This window comes from Nylanderia fulva, unplaced genomic scaffold (genome assembly GCF_048542155.1).
Source record: "Nylanderia fulva isolate GAGA-0341 unplaced genomic scaffold, ASM4854215v1 Scaffold23, whole genome shotgun sequence".
NCBI lineage: Eukaryota > Metazoa > Arthropoda > Insecta > Hymenoptera > Formicidae > Nylanderia > Nylanderia fulva.
In genome coordinates, this window is record NW_028190293.1 from 1,967,448 (window position 1) to 1,989,564 (window position 22,117).

At 48.6% G+C, this 22,117-nt stretch overlaps 1 protein-coding gene across 6 annotated transcripts in view; it reads left to right on the forward strand.

Moving 5' to 3' along the window:
• dac (dachshund family transcription factor) overlaps positions 1 to 17,878 on the forward strand; it is a 170,269-nt gene extending 152,391 nt beyond the window's left edge. For 4 of the 6 annotated variants that reach the window (XM_029304312.2, XM_029304290.2, XM_029304302.2 and 1 more), the window contains 4 exons: positions 9,019 to 9,165; positions 10,180 to 10,437; positions 16,176 to 16,262; positions 17,768 to 17,878. In XM_029304312.2, coding sequence (XP_029160145.1) covers positions 9,019 to 9,165; positions 10,180 to 10,437; positions 16,176 to 16,262; positions 17,768 to 17,820 — 545 coding nt within the window. In that variant the 3' untranslated portion in view covers positions 17,821 to 17,878. Of the gene's footprint in view, positions 1 to 9,018; positions 9,166 to 10,179; positions 10,438 to 16,175; positions 16,263 to 17,665 lie in introns of all 6 variants that reach the window. The other 2 variants (XM_029304296.2, XM_029304307.2) reach the window with 2 other exon arrangements.
• Positions 17,879 to 22,117: the final 4,239 nt, after the last annotated feature.

Here is a 22,117-nt window from a genome sequence, read left to right on the forward strand (position 1 = left end):
ACTATTAAAGAAATAATGCAAATTCTAAAGAGTCTTTCGTCCCGACTGCTCTTATTCTCCATGGGTTTCCATTTTCCTGCTTTTGAATGAATCGTGTGTCGGCGGAAAAGAAGAATAACGTTCTTTGCATATTCTCGGATTAAAAGGCAAACAATCCTCCGCTAGTGATACGGGAATGTGCGTACCCGTTGAAAGGAAATTTATGAGAATTAATATTGGCTCCCCAGGGAGGAGGAGGTATATAAGGAAGGAGGAGGGTAGGAAGCTGGTTCTCGATGTGTCTCGGGGACTCGCGGAATGCGACTTTCCGGCATACATCGGAGGGAACTTTAAGAATTTAATTCCTACGCGTCTCGTTCCTATCCTTCTCTCTCTCTCTCTCTTTCCCCATCTTCGACTCTGCTCTTTACACGAAGAGAGAGAGAGAGAGACACGGGACTTTCAGCGTCTTACGTGCTCGCAGAAACGAGAATACTCGAGCGAGCTCCACGGCATAATTTCATTCGCCGCGCGATCTCGACCCGCCCTTTGTTCTCTCTTCTTTCTTGTCTCTTACGAGAGACGAGACAAAAGAGTTACTTTTACCTTAACATTGTCGGCAGATAGAATTCGCATTGTTTCGCGAGATTCGCGACGAGAAATTGTCCGGCCGTATCGAAATTCAAAAATACGCATGAAATCTCTTTTCCCTACGACAAACAACATTATGTTTTTATCCCTCGACTTTTTGAAATTAAGATATACAAGTTTGGAGCCGCGTAACAGAGATAGAAAGTAAAGTTCCTTAAGGGAACTTTGCTAGCTTCCCGCAACTTTTGGTCGCCATGACGCGACGGAAAAAAGTCTCTCTCTTCTTCGTATATCTATCTCCGAAGAAGAACGTGTATCGCGCGACGTCGCCCGTATTGATATCGTCACGAAGCGAAAACGACTGCGTGGTGACAAAAAATCACCATTAAGCCGCCGTACGTCTCCCCGGGGATGGACCCTACATCATATGGAAGCGACGGAGGAAAAGGTATTAAACGTACAAACGCGATAAGCTAAAACACTTCTCGTCGATGCGCTCCACGGGGTCTCTCCCACACGTCACCCCTCGAGTCCGCATCGTTGCGCTCTTTCTCTCTCTCTTCTCTCTTTTTTTGAGATATTTGGGAAAAAGTGCCCCGAAAAAAAATGAAACGTCATCATCGGCGCGGCTCGACCACGTGTCACGCATACGCGAGAGACAGGGAGAAATAGTGGGGAACGCACGCTGCGCGAACCGTCACCGCGGGTTGTTATTTTCCCGACGAGCGAGGAAAAAAAACAAGCCCTGGCTTTTAGTTGAATAAACATCGCACGCATATCGCGCGTAATCTATGCACGCGTGGCGTATCTTTCCAGGGAATCGATATCAATTAAACTTGCGCGCTCGTATAGGGATCGCTTCATCGTACATATGCCTACCCTGATGAAAGAGAGATTTTCTCTTAGTTGTGAGATAATAAACATAATGAGATCGCGACAGAAAAATCGATAAGTATCTTATTCGTAAATATATCATTATCTCTCCGAATAAAAACATTGTAACATGAATAACGTTGTATATAATTTCAACGGAATAACGTCCAACGCACACGCACACATATATATACATAAATAAAAGTTTAACACATCTCATCTTTTATATATATACGGCGCGCCCCATTTGATGATCATTTAAAGAATAACCGGGCATTAGAAGAGTCGTCTTATTTTATCGACCGCTATTACGACGATAATCATCCAACTAGTGTTTTTCGGACTCGTACACTGTCATCACACCACCACATCGTAGCAGACAGCAAACACGATCCGTTTGATTCGACTATCATCCCTTTCTACTCTTTCACCCTCGCCGTTTCTCCCTTTGCCTCGCCTAGCTTTTCCGTGCCGCTTATTTTCTGCCAGAAAGCAATATCCGTTATGGCCAATAAACGCAACCATATCAAAGTAACTGACGACCGTCCGTCTGTGTTCGCGCACATCGAATGTCCATCGAGATCTATATGCCTCTTCTAAGGAACTAATATCGATCGTTTTTATATCACTGCGAATTCATAAGGAAATTTAATCGCGCAAATATAATTTGAATCTAATTTGTCAATTTATTGATTTAATTCAAAATAAAAATTTAGAAATGATTATTTCTTGAAAATGTTTGTAAAATTTTCTAGCGCTTTAATGATTTATTTAACGGACTGAAAAAGAGAGGCTCTCGGCGCGCGAAAGATTTGCGGAGGTGTAACGTTCTTGCCCTTTCCCGAGGGTTGGCACCCTCGAACGCATCGCGCGTTCTACCCCAGACACACGTATCGGCCGCACTCTCGGCGCGCTCTCCTCCCAGTCTCTGCCGTGACGGAGCACATAATCCTGATATCTGTCGGTTTTCGGGCAATAAAACACGCGTCCCATACAGACGGAGTCCCCCCGGAGAATCGCTACTGCTTCCGGCTGATAAAGAAACGCCAGGCGAGATATCCGAATAACGCGCGACGAACCCCGTCTTTCATCGACTTTCGTCGTTTCTCGCAGAACGACAGCCGGACGTATAGCGTATCGATCTCTCGATCTCGGGAAAGCCTGGAGAATTTTGCAACTTGAAACCTGTCGCGCAGATTGATATTGAAAAATAAGTATTATTATTGAGAGAGAGAGAGAGAGATAATACACAGTGTGATGTAAATCGCGCCGTCATTTATTAGATTATTATCCCACACAGCGTGTCTATCGTCGAAAATTACACCCATCGACCGGACTACGACTGTCCGACACCTCTTGTCCGGCCTTTTGATCGAGGCGTCGGAATCATCACGCTACAAAGTATCCGGAATGAATCTTTGATGCTACACGGAGACGATCTTTATTTCGCGACATTACAGTATCGGGTCGCGATCGGCGCGCTATTCGAGAGTTATCGATCGTCTTGGCCTACCTCTAAGACCGATCGAAAGAGACCTCCCTCCTCGCTTCGTGAGTACTTATCGGGCGGGATCGGACAAAAGATCCGCTCGGTGGCCGCGAGGCAAAACCAGCCAGGCTATTCGGCTATTACGTTTCTGCATACGAGAGAGAATCCGGTAACCAGATCGGGGAAGATCTCGAATGACCCATCCGGGGATGAATATACGAGAAGAGGGGGAGGGGGACGTAAATATTTTCATATTACTTTACCCAAGTGTAATTCAAGAGTTTGCAAATCTGCGCGCCGGTCACTATAGCGTCTCGGGGCATCTTCCGTATCGGTAACGACTCTCGCGCGTCTTTCTCAATACGCTCGATCCGAAACGTTATAAACGCGGCAAACAGAATCGCAACGACGCGCGCGCAGCTAAGCGGACGAAGTCTGTGGATAAAGTACACGGCGGATGTTAATAGGATAAATTAGTTTATCCTACGAAAACATCCCGGCGAGATGAAACAGAACGTCTCTCTGCACCGCGCGAATAGATTCGGCCTTCGGGCGTTACCGACTCCATTCGAGAGACGGCGGATATACCTTCCATCTCATCGCCGGATGCCGCTACCCTTATCGCCCGCGACGGATCGGATAAAAGAATAATACGCAAAAGCGAAAAAAGCTTTCGACTTTACGACGGTTTATATATATATACGCTATGGAGAAAAAGGGGGAGACCGAGCTCTCTCGAAATATGGGAAGGGAAGAGGATAAGACGGCTGACCCTCTCGGGATGTTTCCACTCGCAAACTGGATTCCGATGACCGATCTCCATTTCCATATGGGTCGCGCGAGCCCAAGGGTGGCGGGAGAGAGAGAGAGAGAAGTTTGTCACATCGGGAAATTGATATTTGAACGAGACGAAGGGTGCGGAGAACTCGCGCGTTCTCGCGTCGATCGTATCTTATTGTTAAAGCAACGATCTCGAATAGGCGCGTCGCGCATATTTATATACCGTCGACTCGAACTTTCCGCTCAGCCTCGCTTAAAGTCGAATGGCGGAGCACGCGTCGTAATTTTTCTTTCGAGTTGCTTCGGCGCCCTCCAAAATTAGCATTCGCACAGGATGCACGGTCCAACTACTGCTATCGACGTTGCCGCCAACTATAATCGTCCGACTGGGTACGGGCTAAGTGTAATATTATTCAACACACAGCTTTATATGGATATATCGAGAGCCGTAGAGCACAGATGCTGTCCGTCGGAGAAGAGCGCGCGAGCACGGCTTGTTGTAACCGCGGCTTTTCTAGTAGGTGCCTAAGAACCAAACCATCCTCTTCCTCCCTCACGGATAACGGGTGTTTCGGTTGCTTTCGAGAACGCCGTCCTATGGAGATTACAAGGACGCAGACAGACGTCTGTCCGCTTTCGTGAATCGTAATTACACGTGTATATGTATATAAACGTCTCGTCCCTTTTACGTAAGTCGTATCTCCTTGGGGACGAGTAAGGGTGACTCGTTGTTTGGCATCGTTTTCGCGTGCTTATTCCGCAAATAAGAATAATTAACGAGTGAAACGCAGTGCCGCGAGCGAGCGAGCGTGTGACGGACAATCGAGGGAAAAAATCGTTGGCTGACACCGATTAACGCTACGTATATCATTCGCCAGAGGGGGCGAAACGCTTAAAAGAGAAACGTGTGTAGTAAGTAATTAGAAAATTGTTATTTATTATCGCGCGCGAAATCGGGGAAGAAAAGAAACGTTGGTCTCGCTGATATCGCGCGAGAACGGCGATCGTTTAACGAAACCCGAAGGCGAGTCATTATTAATTTTTCCGAAATGTGGTCATTCTTGGCGCAGCCCGGGGGCCACGAAGGAGAGCGAGTGCTGCAGGTGGCGAGAATGGTCAATATAACCGCAAAATGTAAATCATATTGCTATTCCCGGAGGGCCCCTCACTCTCCCAGTCTCTCTTTCACTCTCGGCTATACGGGTATTAAGCACAGTCCGGGTAAGACGGTCTGGCTCTATATTAGTTTCCGCGGGTTTCCTGATTGGATTCGGCTATTACGTTTCCTGGCCCCACAATTGATTGTTTGCGCCCGGTGGACGCGTTGTATATGTAATCGACCGCAACGGTAACGAAATCGTGTACGATTAATTTTTATACACGCGAGCGAGATGTTTTTCTTAAAATACGCATCTCTGTCGAGATAAAAATCGAAATTAATCGAAGCGTTGAGAATAATGAATGCGACGACATAACTTGGATGTTATGCCTTTCATCGCGACCGCGATTAAGTAGTCTCGGTACGCTCTTGCGAGTCTGAACCCGACGATTTCTGACCTACCCTCCCGTCGCCGCGGAACTCGATATCGACGATCGAGATCTATCGCGTCCTGTCGGGAACTTTGAGAGGGGGAAGAGATAGAGAGAGAGAGAGAGAGTCAACGAGTCTTCGACGTGGGGAGTCCACGCCAAGAGCGGTCGGAGGATTTCTGAGCGAGCGCACAGTGGTAGCTGATGTATTTTGACGTGCCCGATGAGAGAGGTCGGTCTCTCTCTCTCTCTCTCTCTCTCTCTGTTGACTGCATTATCTAATGGACCACCCTCTCCGCCTGTCTCTTTCCGTCCGTCTCTCGCTCGCCTGTCCTTCTTTCTCGCTCGCTCTCGGCGTTTCAGACTATCTGCGATCTGCCGCATCGACAGACTGCATCGGCTCTGATTTCATAATCGACCGCAAATTTCTTCCCTTTCATTACGCGCCTTGCGTAATCACCGATGTCATCCTTACGCTCGCATGCACGCGGTAGTCAGTCTTGATGCGATGAAATCGCCGAATGAGCGATGTCGGATGTAGATGGATAGATATTGTACGATCAAAGTACTTTATTACGCTTGAAGATAATTAAGATGAAAACTAGATAACGCTGGAAAATGTATCCATCGCGAACGAGGGTCGTGGAGAAAAGCAAGGAAAAAGTTGTCGAAATCTTTGGAGCGCTCGTATACTCGAGCGAGTATATTACGTCGCAGTTACAAGACGAAGTAATGCGCAAAAAGCCCAAGTATCTCTGGCGAGTATCGAGAGAGAGAGAGAGAGCGGTGGAGCGTTTTTCGCGACCGGCAAAGTATTGTCCGTAGTCGAACTCCCGCATCTCGTCGGAGCGAGAGCGAGATCGTGCGACCGTGACTCTGAAATCATCCCTATAACCTTAGACCCCCGTGCGGCAACGTCCGCGCCCAGCCATCTTCAGACACTATTCCGAGAGATATACCCGTGCAATCTCTTTCTCTCTATCCTATACCTCTCGCGTATCCGTTAGCATCAAATTACTAGTTTCTGCACGATCTACGACCCGCTGTCCTCGTCGTTCGATCGCTATCTCTCGCATCGATATTTTCTCCAAGTCGAGTCTGCGCGACGGAATTATGGATGAATTCGAATGATGAATCGCGAAAACAACAATCTCCGTCATTTATACTTTTTATTAAAAATGCAACGATATAATAAAATCTTGTCTAAGAAATTGAAAAATCGGTCTGAACTTTGGAGGGGGCGAAAAAGAAGAATCGTCGCCGCAAGAAGATACACTTTTCTTCCCGGCACCGTAGGTGGACGACGTCGTCGAAGAGAGCCCATTCGGGGCAATTCTTTGCCGGCTCGCGTGTATCCTTAGTATGCAACGTATGCAGTCGGTTGTTACCGAAGGAGTGGTTTGCCGAGCGGCCAATGGCGAGTGCTCGAGCTAATTCTAGGGTGCCGCCGCCGCGCCATCTTTGCATCATAATGCTGTCCCCCCCGTACCCCGGCGTTCGCTCTCGCTCCGACCCTCTCGTCACTGCGAGAAGTCTGCCCCCTTCTTCCTCTCTGCCGCCCGCAACCTTCTCTTCCCTCTGCCCTCCTCGTCCGCCCCCACCCTCTCCCACTTTCTCTCCACCCTTGTTTCGTTTCGCGTAGGAAAGAGAGAAAGGGCGAAGGAAACGAAATATCAGGTGAAAGAGAGAACGAAAGAAAAGGAACGAGGAGAGACGTCTCGGAGGCGCGTTGTGCCAAAGTGGATAAGAAGAAGAGCGAGACAGGGAGGAAAAGGAGGGGAGGGGCACACGGTTATGGCGAAGAGGTAGAAGGGACGAAGGGGTTGTCTGCGCCTTGTCTGCCGAGAATCAATCACGTATCAGTGATGCTCAACCGGTGGCCACCGGCGAGCGAGAGAGAGAGAGAGGATCGATAGGATCGAGATGACACTCGCCGTCCTTATTTCGCGCCTCGGACGAACGATGCATCCGTCAATTTGGACGAGGCGCTCCTGTCGCGGGGAATGATATAGATACGCGATTCCACCATGTGTGCGTGTGGCCGAATAAGAAATACATTTGCATCTAAAGTGGATTGGATGCTTTTTTTCTTTCACGGCGGCAATATGATCTCTGATTACCTACGTTCCAGAAATGACGCCCGAGTGGAGGGCGATTAAAGCCGCGTGCCTAATCTCCATGCTATACCGGAGCGAAAGCGACGGTAAGGTAATGTCGTCGTACTCGAGGACGCCCACGGCGACGTGCGCCTCGCGCTACCGTCTTACCTGTCAGAGTGTAAGATGTTAAATCGAGAGGGAGAGAACGCAGCTACCGTCTTTCGCCCTCTTCCACAAAAATCGCGATATCAAATCCCCGAGTCTCGTTCATAAATTATTGATATCGAACAAAATTGAATAATTATCTTCTCATTTTTTTCCCGCGACTGTTCCAAAAGAAATGGGGAATTACACCGTTGGCTTCTTCTCTCGATCCTAATCTTTCTGCCCCTTTTTCTACCTTTTCGCGGGAATCGAATCGCGAGCAAGAACCGGTCATCGTCTCGACGATGAAGGCGCTCCATTATTCGTCCGACTCGGAGGAACACTCTCTCGTCGTCGAACAAAGCCGAAGAGTTCGCGAGACGAGATCGAGTCAAACGTGTCGATGCGCCCCGATGGGAGAAGACACAATGGCCGGACGCGTCGGTTCACAATGACGGAAAATAATTAAAGCGGGTAGAGGGAGGAAGGCCTGCATCTCTTTCAAAGACGCCGACGCGCTGACTCTCTCGACCGATCAAACCGATCGGCCTGTACGCGCACAGCCGTGTCGAATGCGCGTTCTCCTATACACGCGTGCGTAACTATGTGCGTACGAGAGTTCCGAACGCAAATCGCGCAGTGTGCGCGCATCAGGACGGATTGATTTCGCGTACGACCGCGTCTGCGATTAAAATAAGCGGGAAAATCTGGAAAAGAAGCGCTAAAGTGTCTATATAGGAACGAAAACGGATGGATGATTCGACGACATGAAAAAGCGAACAACAAGCAACCTATATTGTTGTAACGTTCGTGGTCAACGATAAGCTACCTTGAATGTAATCGCTGTTCCGTGCCATAATCTTAAACAAAGTATAAAGAAAAATATTTCACGGTGGATTGAAAATCTATTCTAATCTCCATTAAACGTTCTCCATTCCGTACTGAATTCGCATCGTGGAATTATTCGTGTCGCGAGAGATAAAGCACACGTTTTATTATTTTTTTATTTTCTCTCTCTCTCTCTCTCACATATTTTATCCTAAATCATTAATCACCATCTCGACGAGATCGTAATGAAATAATCCAAAGATAACATAAACTGTACGCGATCTCTCTCGCATTACGCGTCTGCATAAATTAACATTTGCTTAATCCTCGCATGCGCATTACTCCGTCGGAACACTCTCGGTATCTTTTTAGCGGCGCGAGACTAACCGAGAGAAATCGATAAACGATTCGTCTCGGACGTTCGACTCGACCGGCTACCGTCGGATCCGCGCACGGTAGCTGACGAGACGATCGGACCCCCGCTTAGACGTATACTTTGAGTTTTGGGGCCCGCCGCGCGCAGTGTGAAACCCCCCGCTGTAGAATGATACGCCAGGATAATTCTATCGGACTTTGACCACGCCGGGGTTCCGCCACCTGGGGGCCACGGAGATGGTCAGCGTGACGTTGGCGCGCGTCTCCAAACGCGTGAACGAGCGGAGACGATGTGTTTCTAATCGTCGCGTTATTCTTTTCTGTTTACAGTGGTTTATCAGAAACGGCTAAAGAAGGAGCGAAGAGCGAGGAAACGGTTGCAGGATCAATTGGATCTGGAGGTCAAGAGGCGCACGCAATTGGAAGAGGCTCTCAAAGCTACGGGAGCGTCCTCGGAACAAGTGAGAGCGATCACCGGTAAGTGTGTGAACGGAAAAAAAAAAAAAAAAAAAAAAAAGATTTTCGCGAGATGAAAGCTTCTCGACAACATCTGTGTTCAACGCCATTCGCGTATCCTGGAGAATACACAGTCACGATTTTCCTGGATTAGACTCAGGCTATCGTTGCAAATGGACGGGTTTTCTTAGGATTTCTCGAGCTCGTCGTCAGCCTCTTCGTTAAGAGCCCCGGGGCCATCGGTGATCTCGGAATAAATTAATTAATACGCCGAGGCAGAGCAAACAGCCTGACACCCGGCAGAATATGATTCCTTACTTATCCCCCTGCCGGCGATGCAATCCCTCTCCGTCGTCGAGCTGGCTGATGGCAGCCTGCTTCCCCCCCCCCTCTCCTCTCCCCTCTTCCCGTCGTCTCGGCACCTTTACTACTACTACTACTACTAGGCACCGCGCGTCGTCTCGCCCCCGTGATCCTCCGGCAGTAGAAGTAGCAGCAACAAGCGGCACGCCACCCTTCTTCCTGTCACTACCAAAACTCAAACGCGAAACCCTTTAAGTGAAATCTCTTATTCCGATATAATGTTTCGTCCTGGCCTCACCACCCCCTCTACTCCATCATCTCTTCAACCTCATCGTTTTCGCGTTACCTCTCTCCGTCGTTGCCGCCGTCGCCGCTGCTGTTACTGCTGCTGCTGCTGCTGCTACTGCTGCTGCTGCTGCCGCCGTCGCCGCCGTCGCCGCCGCCGCGTCGTCGTCACCGGTACCGCTGATTAATCCTGTCAAATCCAGAGAGTCGCTATACTAATTTCGAATCAAACGGCACGCCACTCCGCCACTTTGGCGTCGGCTTCGGGGTGAGTCACGACAGACGATTGCGATATCTTATGGAGTTTTTTTCTCTTTCTTTATTTTTTCTTCAAAATTCCACGCCGCTCATATTCGAACGTTATTACGTTATACGCGAAAGGATACGGGCGCGGATATGGGAATCGCGATAATCGAGCGGCTGCAATTTTTTTTTTCCATGACGCAGAAAACGTCACGGCGGAGGCGCGCACGAGTTCGGAAGCGCCGGAAGGGAGCCCGGTGCATTCCCAGTCGCAACAGCAGCCCTCGCAGCAACAGCCGTCGCAGCAACCCCATCAGCAGCAGCAAGCAGCGGCCCAGCAGTACCGGGAGGCGCAAGTGCCGCGTCCGTCTCAGCAGCCGTCGACGCCGGAGAAGCCCGCATGGGGATACGGGTTGGATCTCATCGGTAGCCAGGCGTCGGCTTTCTGGCAAAATTACCAAGGTCAGTCTCTCAACGGCACGCTATTTCACCCTCGCGTCGTATGCACCGTCGATTCGCGGTTCCCACGGTGTGTTTCCACGGAACCGCGCGAGCCAGAAAAATATAAGCGGACGATACTTAAGCCACTTATCGCAACCATCGTCTTATCATTCCCGCCTCCTTTGCTTCGTCCTCCTCTTCCCATCCGCGTCGAGTTACATTCTCTCTCGGCGAGATATATTCCGCGGAAAGAGTTCGCGAAGGTTGTTCGACGGGAGAAAATAAAACTTGTCTCGAAGAAAGAACTAGCGTGTAAACTGCATTGTGAAGTTTGCGGTAATTCGAGAAAGTAGCAGTCGCGTGTTGGAAACTTCGAGTCGGAGCATTCAAGGGGGGAGCGCAAAGGAGGGAAGGAGGAAAAGGCGGTGAAGATCCAGCGGCGGGATCCGCTAATTCGGATAATCGCATTCCCGTATTAGGATCCACTCAATTTTTCTGATCTTCCGGCCGAGTGCTTTCGATCCTCGATTACCCCGACAAAAAAGAAAAAAAGAAGAGAAAAAAGAGAGAAGAGAAGGCAGGGTGGATCGACCCCGAGGGCGAGGGAGACGACGACGGAGCGCGGAGGTGTGTGTCGTGGTGGTATCGTGCAAAGTAAATTATTCGAAAGATCTCGAGCGAGAGCAATCACGCCGCCGGCAATAACAACCCCGTGCAGGGTGGAAGAGAAGGAGAGAGAGAGGGGAGGAAGGAACCGAGTTGGCCCTGACGAGGAAACACGAGGTATTTGAATAGGGTCCCACAGCCACCCGGGCATCATGATGTGGAATCCATTTGCAATAAACAACGGAGATTTAGACGGGGGTGAACGACGAGCGACACGGTATCGCAAGAGCGAGAGGGAAAGAGGTAGTTCGGCGTAACGTCGTCCAAGGTGGGTACTTCGGAGAAGGAGAGGTCTTCGAGTCATGCATTCTATACGAACGGTGGCTCTCATACGCGTCTTTCGCGTTATTCAACGTTCGACATCGTTTCGCGAGAATTAAGACAATCCAAAGAGCATACCTTGAAAAATTCCGTGGCTGTGAAAAATGCATCGTCGATCGATCTTCGAAGAAGCGGGATTTCTTCTCGAGCCGATTCCAAAGTTGTAGATGAATTCGTATACTAGATAATCCTTTCGCTCGGCGGATCGGTCATGCGATCGTTCGCACCACTCATTGAGCGCCACTGGGTGTAATGCAGAGTTTATGCACATCTCTCGCAAGTAAGGAAGGAGCCGTAATTTCCCCGGCGGCCACCTCGGTGGCGTTACCTGGCCTCCCTCCTTCTTCCACTCGCGTTGTTCCCTTCCCTCGAACCTCCTCCAGCCCCTTGTACCCCCGCATTGCTTCGCTCTCTTCTTCCTTTCCTCCTTCTCGCGCGTGCACACACACACACACACACACGCACGCATACGCGCGATTCCTCCACGTCCACCATCCGTAGAGTACGACGAGGCACTCCGCCACGCTTTAATATTCAGACTATATGCAATAATTTCGCAGCAACCATAATCTCGCCCCCTACCAATGCCCTCCCTCCCGACTTTGCGGCACTCTCGCTTTCTCCGTCGCTCCGACACTCTCTTTTATCCTCCTCCACAAACCATCGTCTTCAGCTTCGCCGTCTCTACCGTTTATTCTCTCTTCTCCGCCTTGCTCCCCCTGTATTCCTACCTCCTCCTTCTTTCTTTCCTGCGCTCGATCGTGTTTCTTCTACTGCACGTAGAGACATGGCGCTCGCGCGCACACACACACTCTGAGATTGCTCCACGGTGTGCACCGTACCTTCATCTTCCATCCTGCGACCGCAATCATTCTAAATCGCCGCGCGGGCATTAATATTTGATGGACGAAGTCTTGGAGAATTATTCCGAAATGGAAATAATTGCGATCGAGGAGCGCCATTTTTCATCTCGGTATCTCGGTGAGATCGACATCAGCATACAGCTACGGTTACAACGTTCCTTAAACGACTCGCGCTCTTTTACACGCTGCGGCACTCGAACGCTCCCACGAATGAATTAACCTTGAACGCACCGAGTGATCTACAAACTTAAAAAGGGGGGAAAAAATATCGAACGTTGTGTCGAGAGAGAGGTAAAAAGTTTCAAGCGACAGTCTCGCAAATCGAGCGTGTCGCCTCGAGAGAAAAAAAAAATCACGACGACGCGATTCTGTTGAACGCCAGATTATTTCCAGCTTTCCGGCCGCCCGAGAAAATGCGAGCGTCGCACCTGTGCGTAGACCATTACGGGAGAGACAATAACCCCCGTGTGCAAGAGTGATAAAGCGTGACGCGTGTATACGAGCGATATAAAGGCTGAAGGAAGCGGCGACGTGGGCGGCAGGTTGCTAGGCAGGACCGAAGGTGGGGTTTCGAAACGTCCCTCGTCCTGAATATATCCACGACGACGTGGTGTTTTCCGGCGAACAAGCCGGGACAGGAGAAGGCTGACGGGGCAGCGGAGTTTCTATCTATACGCGCTGGTTGTAGGTAGGTGCTGTCAGGGAATATTGGGGTTGCTTTAAGACGAATGACGATACGCGCGGCGTAGGTTCTTCGAATCGTTGTAATCGACTTGAATATTATACTTGGATAAAGAAACGAAATGACTGTTCGATGTTGTTTTCGGAACTTAAATTCCCCGTGTACATACAAAAAAAAAAAAAAATAAAGAAGTCTGCCCCGACTTACGATTTTGCGTTGCCGCAGGCGTCGATTGGAAGGCGGCGCGGATTGCGAGGGGATTAAATTCGTTATTGGAGAGCTGCGACGCGAATGGCGTACTGAAGAGAGAGATTTATGCGCGGGAAAAAAGAACAATTACCGAGTGAATCGATCGTATAGCCTCGATATAGCCTGTTTTCTTTTTTTTCTTTTTTTTTTTTTCAAACAATATTGACGACGTCGCTGAAGCAGACTTCATCGACAAGTCGACCGAACCGCGCATTAGCGTCGCGTTTATATCGCCCCGAGTAAATTTCGAGACTCTTTTCGCCAATCTTTCTCAGAGATATGCATAGGAGGAAAAAAAGAGGGATTCTCACTCTCGGGGCAGAAAAGTTAAGAGATGAAAGAAGGTTGATGGCCTGATTTGCAGCCGACGGAAATTTGAAATTATAAGAGTCGCGCGAGATTCCTCGCCGTTTCCCTCGTCTCCTACTCTATTCTCCGCTCTCGATTCTTTCGCTTTTTGTGTCTCCGCGCGGCTCCTTGATTCATACAATTTCACGGTCGGCTTGACGCTCAAGCGCCTATCCCCACTTTCATTCGCATCTTTCGTTTACCCACCTCCCCATATTTCGCTCTCTATCTCTTCCCTCTATCCTCCCGAACCTCGTCTGCTTTACATAAAGATCAGAGCATTAAAAACGCGATGCTACGCGAAATCAACCCTCTAGATGCCCCCCGTCCATCCCCGTTCCGTATCCTTTTTTTTTGCTCGCAGAACGTCGCTAACCCTCGGGCCTCCCCGATCCTCGACGTCGCTTCGATGTGATACTTAAATTGCCTTTTTCGCCGCTCGCGCAAGAACGAAACATGTCGAGTGCACTTGATCACGTTGACGGTTATATCCGATATCCGGCGCCGCCGCGGCAAACCCGGTTAAATCCCAAGGACGTCGTCCTCGGGCGGATTCGCGCGAGAGAGAGAGAGAGAGAGGAAATCTCTCCCTTTTACACTAAGTAATCGCAAAAACTCCCGGCGGGATGAGGAGTCCCGCGTGCGAGAGTGCTTATCAATCGCGCGTTATTGCCTTCCTTCGTGGAATCCCATCTCGCCAGATCGGTAGATACGAGGCGGCCCGGTATTCTCGATCCCGGGCGAACAATACGCCTGGGAGTTTTTCCAGTTCTTGCGAGATCCCCGAGTCTCCGCGCGATCGCGCCTTCTCTCGCGCTCTCGTCCTGTCCTCGATTTCGATTCGGTTCGTTCGTTTTCTTCTTCTACCCGAGAGAGAGAGAGAGAGAGAGAGAGAGGCAAGGTGGCCCGTATTGTGCCGGAGTTAATTACGTGCGGATAAACGCGGAGTCATAGAGGGGCCCTTCTTCTTTTTCAGCGGACGTCTTTTTTAGAGGCCCTCGCCTCGCGTCGCATCTCCTTCTCTCCCCCTTCTCCCAAAAAGATGGCTCGATATGGTGGCACACAATACGAATCGTTTAGGGCCCCGACCAAGAGAGAGCCCTCGCGCAGGCTCGGTCTGAAATTGTTTTCATTGTCCGGACGATTTGTCAGGGTGTGTAAGACGGTAGCGAAACTATTAGCGGCTCATTCTTCCTCGCGGATACACTGTCCGTAGAATTCCACGGGATTCTTCTTTCTTCATTCGATACGCTGCGGGCGCGACGCGAGAAATCGCGGATCCAACTTGTCGTCGCATTTTCTTGCACCGATATCGGACGTAATATGCGAATGTTTTTTGCGGCCTTTATCTCGACTCGACGCAGCGAAAGAAAGTTTCCTTAAATCGTGCCGGAGGTGTCTCTCCTTCCCCATTCGCTCACCCTTCTTCTTCGTCGAAGCGAACGAGCGAACGGGCGGCGGGTTATATCTGGAGCAGTTAAATTGTCATTTGGATATCAAAGGGACGCGACACCCCGCGCGCGGATAAGGGCGCGAGAGGTAATTTGGCTCAGCGAAACGCAAACATTGCCTCTCCGCGTGCCCCAAAGTCGTGGAATATAACGGTCCTGACGAACGCACGAATTCACACCCACGTGCCACGAAACAGCCCTCAGCTATTGTTGCTCAAAGCATAATGGAATCTCGGCCCCGTCGTCTCCGGTACGGGCGGTTAAAGATGGAGCGAGAGGGTGAGAGAGAGAGAGAGAGAGGCATCGCCAATGCCGAATTCTCTCGCGCGTCCGCGCGCACTGGTTAACCGGGACTTAATGGCCTCGCAATTGGATTTTACCATTGCTCTTTGCCCAAGGAGGCGCCATTTCACGCTTACCGATCAGATTCGCGTCCCTTCGTCACGCCATCGTCCTTTCGCCTTAATCCTCCGCTTACGTGATTTTCATACCGTAACCGACGCTCGACCAACGGATTACGAAAAGCTCCTCTTTCTTACTGGCAGGCTAATTAAAAGCAAAAACATTTTTCTCGAATTTGTTCTGCAAACTTCTTAATTTAAAGGCCAATTAGACATCCGAATGATTAAAGAACGTCGTTATGAATTCGTCGCCTAAATCGTCCGCAAGGAAGGAACCGGTTAATTCGACGCGATATCATTAAAGGGACATTTTCCAGTTTTCAACCCTAATCCTTGCGAAATTCAGTGAGCAAACCCGCGGCCCTTTCACGCCTGCCTTCGTGCGTTACCCGGCTCGTGCGTTATCCCTTTTCCTCGCCCCCTTGTTGCGCCGCGCGGTAGCTGCCGGTTTTGCACTAATTACCGCTTCGTTTCATCCTTGGCGCGCGTGGTTCACGCCTCGTCGAATCCGCGCGTCGTTCCGTGTGCGTTGCCGCGCGACAGACTTCTCACTCCTCGAGGCGATACCTTCGATACAGCCGGGGCAGCGGAGCGCGTTAGCCGAACGCCGATATTAATCTTGGGAGTGAGATCGCATTATGCGCGTAGATCATAGATGGTAGGATATATAGTATTGTATTGTGTAGACTATATTATAAATGCTCTCTGCCCACGCACATGTACACCCGTTTCTTCTTTCTGTGATGTTCAGTTTGTTTCTCCCCTTTTTTTGTCGCAGAATCGCTGGTACAGGAACTCGAGCTGGAGAGAAAATCGCGGCAGCACCAAGCGGCCGAGAGGGACCAAGTCAAGTCTCCTCTTCAAGGTGCGTTTAGCAAAAACACGAAATAGCTATCGTTACGCGCGTACGTACTTCATAGAGTATAAAGTTCTAAGAAATAACAAACTTTTATCTTCCCTTTCCTTTCTTGTGCCATTGCGTCGGCCAAACTTTACGATCTCTCGGAAACATCTCTTTCCCTCGCATTCGGTCGAGCGCGGTTTTCGTGCAGCGCGCGCGCGCATAGAACGATTTCTTGCTATACGGAATAAAGTTCGGATCTTTAATTAGAAACTCTTCAGAGGCGGTCGCGTCTCTCAGAGAGAGAGAGAGAGAGAGAGAGAGAGAGAGAGGGGTGGGTGAGACGGCGGTTCTTGCAAAGGCGTCAGCGGCATAGCCCCGGCATATTCGAAACTTGCCCTCGCTCTCCTCCGTGGAAACTTGTCCGAAGGAAGTTTCCAACTCGCGCAAAAACTATATCCGTAGCGCGATTTCGAAGGCCTCCGAAGCCAAGGCCCCGGCCGGCGTGACGTTGCACGTAAATAATCGTTTTTCGCCCGCCCGCCCTCTCGGGGGCTCCCGAAAGGAATTAACAAGTCCGCTCTTAATTGGCAACGTCCTTGCAAAATCAACTCCCACGTCTTGGCGAAGCACTTTTTATCGCGGATCAAATGTTTATTCGGAGATTTGTCGGGGAAATTTGACGGGGAACAAACTATAACGGAATTATAATTATCAAACTCATACCTTTATTTCTTTTTTTTTTTTTTTTTTTATTAAATATTTGAGTGACTAAAAAAAGAGAATTATATTAAACCGCGCATGTTGAATCAAACAGAATGATGAGAGGATCAGGGCGGGCAGATCGAAACGGAGGAGGCGAGAGAGTAAACCGAATCGCGCGGACTATTAACGTATAGTGATTTTCAATCATAAGCGACAGTTCGATAAAAAGTAGAGTGGCGGCTCGATCACAAAGGGCCCGCGCTAAGGCCGATGACTCGACCGGTCTCGTATTTACGAACCTGTGCGTACGCGGGCCCTCTCTCTTTCACCCTTTTTCTTTCTCTCTCGACTCGTCCACCTTTCGCGTTCATCTATAGTCTCGAGAGCCAACGATAATTAGTGAGCGGCGCCTTCTTCCGAATGAACGATCATCGAATGACCCAGCTGGTCCATCTTCGCCGCTGCAATCACCTATCACCGAATCTCTCTCTCTCTCTCTCTTTCTCTCTGTAGCGGAATTACGCCCACGTCCATTCATCTCCCGCACGCATCTTCATCCGCGAGACATCCGCTCCTCTCTCTCTCTTTTTCTCTCGTATTCCCATTAAGACTCGCGACACGCCTAACGCTCATGCCATCGTTGTAAGGTCTAAATTTAACGTCAAGTAGCGATCGTCCGATATTCTTCATTCCACGTTGTTGCGCAATGTTTTATATTGTAGATAAGTAAAATTTACGATCTCGGAAGCCACGTAAAGCCTACGCTAATCGAAGATATTGCGAATACGGACTCCAGAGTGCACCTGCGATCGCTTCTGTTCCAGAATCGCGAACGGGTTACTACAAGAACTCCGTTCTGTTCACGAGCGCGACCTAGAAGAGGCCGGACGAGGGCAGGCGAGGGCAGCAGGCAGAGCGTGCAGCGAGCAGCCGAAGCGAGTGATCGATCGGACGACGAGAAGGAAGAGATCTGACGATTCGAGATAGATGAGAGCGAACCTACTACGCAACGAGAAAGTCTTCGCAGGAAGAACCGTGACGATGATTCGTTAACTCCGAAATGTGATGACGACTCGCGCGAGCGAGTGTGCGAACAATGCCGAGTGTATCGAGAGAGGCTACGAGAGAGTATCTTACATCGTCGGAAGACGCTAGTAAGTTTTCTCCGAAAACCGAAAATCGTGCGAACGCGACTTTGCACGATTTCGACGAACGATAAAAAAAAAAACGAGCGCACTTTCGCGCACCTGTATAGACGAGCTACTGATTTTAGCCAGCGTTCCCCGGACCACGTTCGGAACGGGGACCCCCTCGAATCGAGATCGGTCTGGCGAAATTCGCGACTATAAACTGTATAAGAGAAGGACGCGGACCGATCGCACACATATCAACGGACGCGAGATTTTTCGCCACGCTTCCTGCGACCTCCCGATTCGCGTTCGCGGCGATCGCGTCGTTCGTTTGATTGACGACAAGAAGAAAAAAAAAACACAGAGATATTCTCTAAATGTACGTACCATCGATTATACCCGTTGATGATGACCGAACACATCGTGATGTCTCGCGATACCGAGACGATCGCGGATCGTAGGCGGGATAGTAAGAGAAAGCGGGAGCGAAAAGAGAGAGAGAGAGAGGAGCAAGAGAGAAAAAGGGAGAGAGAGAGAGAGAGAGAGAATGAGAGGGAGAGAAAAGAGGCATATTTCTAAAGACTGCTGGAGAGTGCGTGCGCGCGTGCATGCGTTCCTAGAGGTACCTATCTCCTAATTATCGAGCGAATTAATTAGCTAATCGTTTTTAAGAGATTCCGGGCGATCGGATGCCCCGTGTCGCGATCGCGCGCATCGCGAGGCATGCGCCGATATTTCGAGTATTATTATCATTATTAATATTATTATATAACGTCGTCGCGGCGACGCGAGGCCCGATCCGATCGCCGCTGCGAAACGAATGTCGAGTCGCGGATCTTCTCGTCGCGATAATCGGCTTCGATGACCGACGACGTCGATCGTATCGCGCTTGTATCGCGCGGATCGAGGCGGATATTCGCGATGATTTTTTTCGAAAACGCCGATCTCTCGTCGGACGAAGGCGCGAAAACGTGCCGTCTTTTTTGTAAAATGCGCGCAAAAGCGCGAAAAGTGACGGACATCTCTTCTGGATGGGACGAGATTAGAACTGCGACTCGAGCACTGTATTATAGAAAAATGAGAGAAAGGGAGAGAGAACGAGAGAAAGAGATGGAGGGAGAGAGAGAGAGAGAGAATGAATGATCTGATGAGAGAATGAGTGAATAAATGAAAGAACGAGCGACAGGTATAGAAAGATCGCGAGGGAGAATGAAAGAGAGAGAGAATGAGAGAAAGAAAGAGAGAATGATGAAAACGGAAACACAATGGAGGATTCTCTCCTAGCGTCTTATAAATCGTAACAACACCTTATTTATATAAATAACTTAGTTACTACCGAAACAAGTAAGTCTAATCCATATTGCGTGTGTCCCGCGTTTGCGTTGACCGCCCGGTGAATCCGGCGAAATATCTCTTGGCGCGACCCTCGTGCGCGGTTATGGAAAAAGAGAAGGAAAACAAAAGCGTAAGAGAAAGGACATTTCGATAGATCTGGCGAGTGCGCCGATGCAATTAAAAAAAAAAAAAAAAAAAAAAAGACGCTGAGGATATTTCCCCGGGGTGAGGCGGTCCCCGTATTTAAGATCCATGTACAAAGTCTTTTGCCGTAAGGTTCTTGTGTTGTAAAGTTCACATAATCATAGTGTCTAGTATCGTACCAGCTAAAGCCCGTTAAGACGATGCTAAACGTAGAGAAACGAAAATTTAACCACCGATAGCTGATCCGTATTTGCCATCGCCACTACCGATTGGAAAAAGGGAGGAAGTCGAGAGGGTTGGCGCGTTCGAGGTAACGTTTTTTCAATGCTCGAGGATCGGCCGATCGCCACGATAACTTTGCCGACGCCAAATAGTACAAATTAAATTTCGAAGACAGGGATCGATCGAACCGGTTTTCTCACGCTTCGGACGAAGCAAGCATCGACGACTAACGACGCACAAAGCATCGCTGTAGATTAAGACTCGCAAAGAATAGCAAATGTCTCCAGAATCGTTTGGTTTCTCGGCTCGACGGAACGAAATAATTGCCGAACGGTGATTCTCGATCGAGGAAAAAACGTTACCGGATTGAAGGTGATAATAAAGATGAGAATAAAAGGTGGCGTGTGTGAAGAAGGGAAGAGCGTGACGGGGCGGGGTTGGGAATGGGGGGAGGGGGGGGGGAGTATAATACCGTCGTCGCCACTGCGAGTCACGGCGACGACTAGCGACGCCGATTTCGCAACCGGACTTATACAATCTAGTATCTCGAGGCAAGAAGTGTATTCATTGTAATTCAGCATTATTACCTATAAATAAATAGTTGTTATTGTAAGTTGGATTTTTTTCATCACGCAATCCTTTCCCCAACGTCTTCAGAGCGTCTCAACGCGATCATCTTAGCAGAGATCATCTTAAAAGATCAGACAAGTATCTACGTGTTTTTATTTCAATCTTGAGCTATTAATTTTTTATTATATTCGTTCTCATTTATTTCATAAAATCTTTGTTCTAAAAAAATAAGAGAAGAAATTTCTCACCCCTAAATTTTTAAACCGTGGAAAAGATCTCCGTGGCTAATGGATCAAAGCTTTCAGCTTTTCAGCTCGTCGAAGCGCGTAAAACGGACAAGTTTCTCGCTTCATACGCATGTGTCAGATCTCTTTGCCAGAAAATAAATTATAAGATCTTAAAAAAAAAAAAAAAAAAAAAAAAAAATAAGAACAACGCCATGAGGCAATCTATGAATAAAAATATATTTCACGTCCGACAGAGAAACTTTGCCGACGAAGGAACGAGAAAGGGCTGGAAGAAAAAAGGTATGGAGAGTATGTATTCTTATCAATTTGCAGATTCCATAACGACTCGAGACACGCAACCCGTAGCCCATTGGTCAAAGCAGGCTCCACCCTTTCTTGGCACAAGGAAGATATTTTAACAGCAATTCATAACGATTTTTTATACATATATAATATGTCGAGCTATTAAGGCTCCTTAATTAAATCAGTCGTATAAAAAATTCCGCCATATCAATGTCTTAATTAATTAAAATCCATAATCATAATGACGTGTTAATTAGATATTGTCATTTCATTGTCAATGTTGAACAGTGTCGAGAAAAATCAAGATAAATTATTCCAAAGCCGAAGCTGAAGACTAATTATACGGAATGTACTCAAAAAATTACTCAATAGTCTGATTGATCAATTAAATAGACGATTCATTAGATGTCGAGACGTGTTTGTTATATAAATCTTATAAACTTTTAACGAAAGATTTTCTTCTTTCAACGAAGCAGCGGCATAGAAAAAAAAAACGATAATGTTAATATCAGTTTTTCCAAGACGTTGATCAGATCGCGTCGTGCGTAAGGAGGTGAAGCCAGAGGGCTACGTTTCGATGCAAATGAAGGGCTTGACTCTTGTCGTCGAGGATTGACGAGCCCTCTTTCCCGCGACGTCTGTGCCCCCGTCAGTTCTCCCTCCTCCACAACCGTCGTTCGACGACCCGAAATCATAAAGATAACCGAATTGCTCCGACCCGGTACTTTTATTCCGAGGACATATTGCCCGACAATCATTCCGGCATTTGCATAATTATCGAATAAAACGGGACTGCGCGCGAAAGCGGGGACCAGACCCCCGAGGCGCGTCTAATGCTCTCCTTTGCCGCGAGTACGACTAATTTCGTGCCCTCGAACTTGTTTTTTCACCACGGCTCTCTTCGAGGGTCGCGTCCTTCTTTCACCCTTCGAGTGCGCGTTTTAGCGTCTTTATCTCGGGAACGTTCTCCCTGTCGTTCTCCTCCAGGAGAAACGACGTTTCTCGTTCGTCTTCCCGTCGCAAACGATTAGCTTAATTCGTCCGGCAGAAATGGCAGAGTCTCTTCTAATTAGAGTTGTAACGAGTAATGCTTTCCTAACGACTCGCGTATAGACGATTTTCTTTTCATCCCCGAATGATTAGACGTTTTTTTATTAAAAAAAAAAAAAAAAAACATTAAATGTGGATTAAATTATTTTATTTCGATTTAAAAATTTTTGTAGAACGCACTTTAGTGAACTTT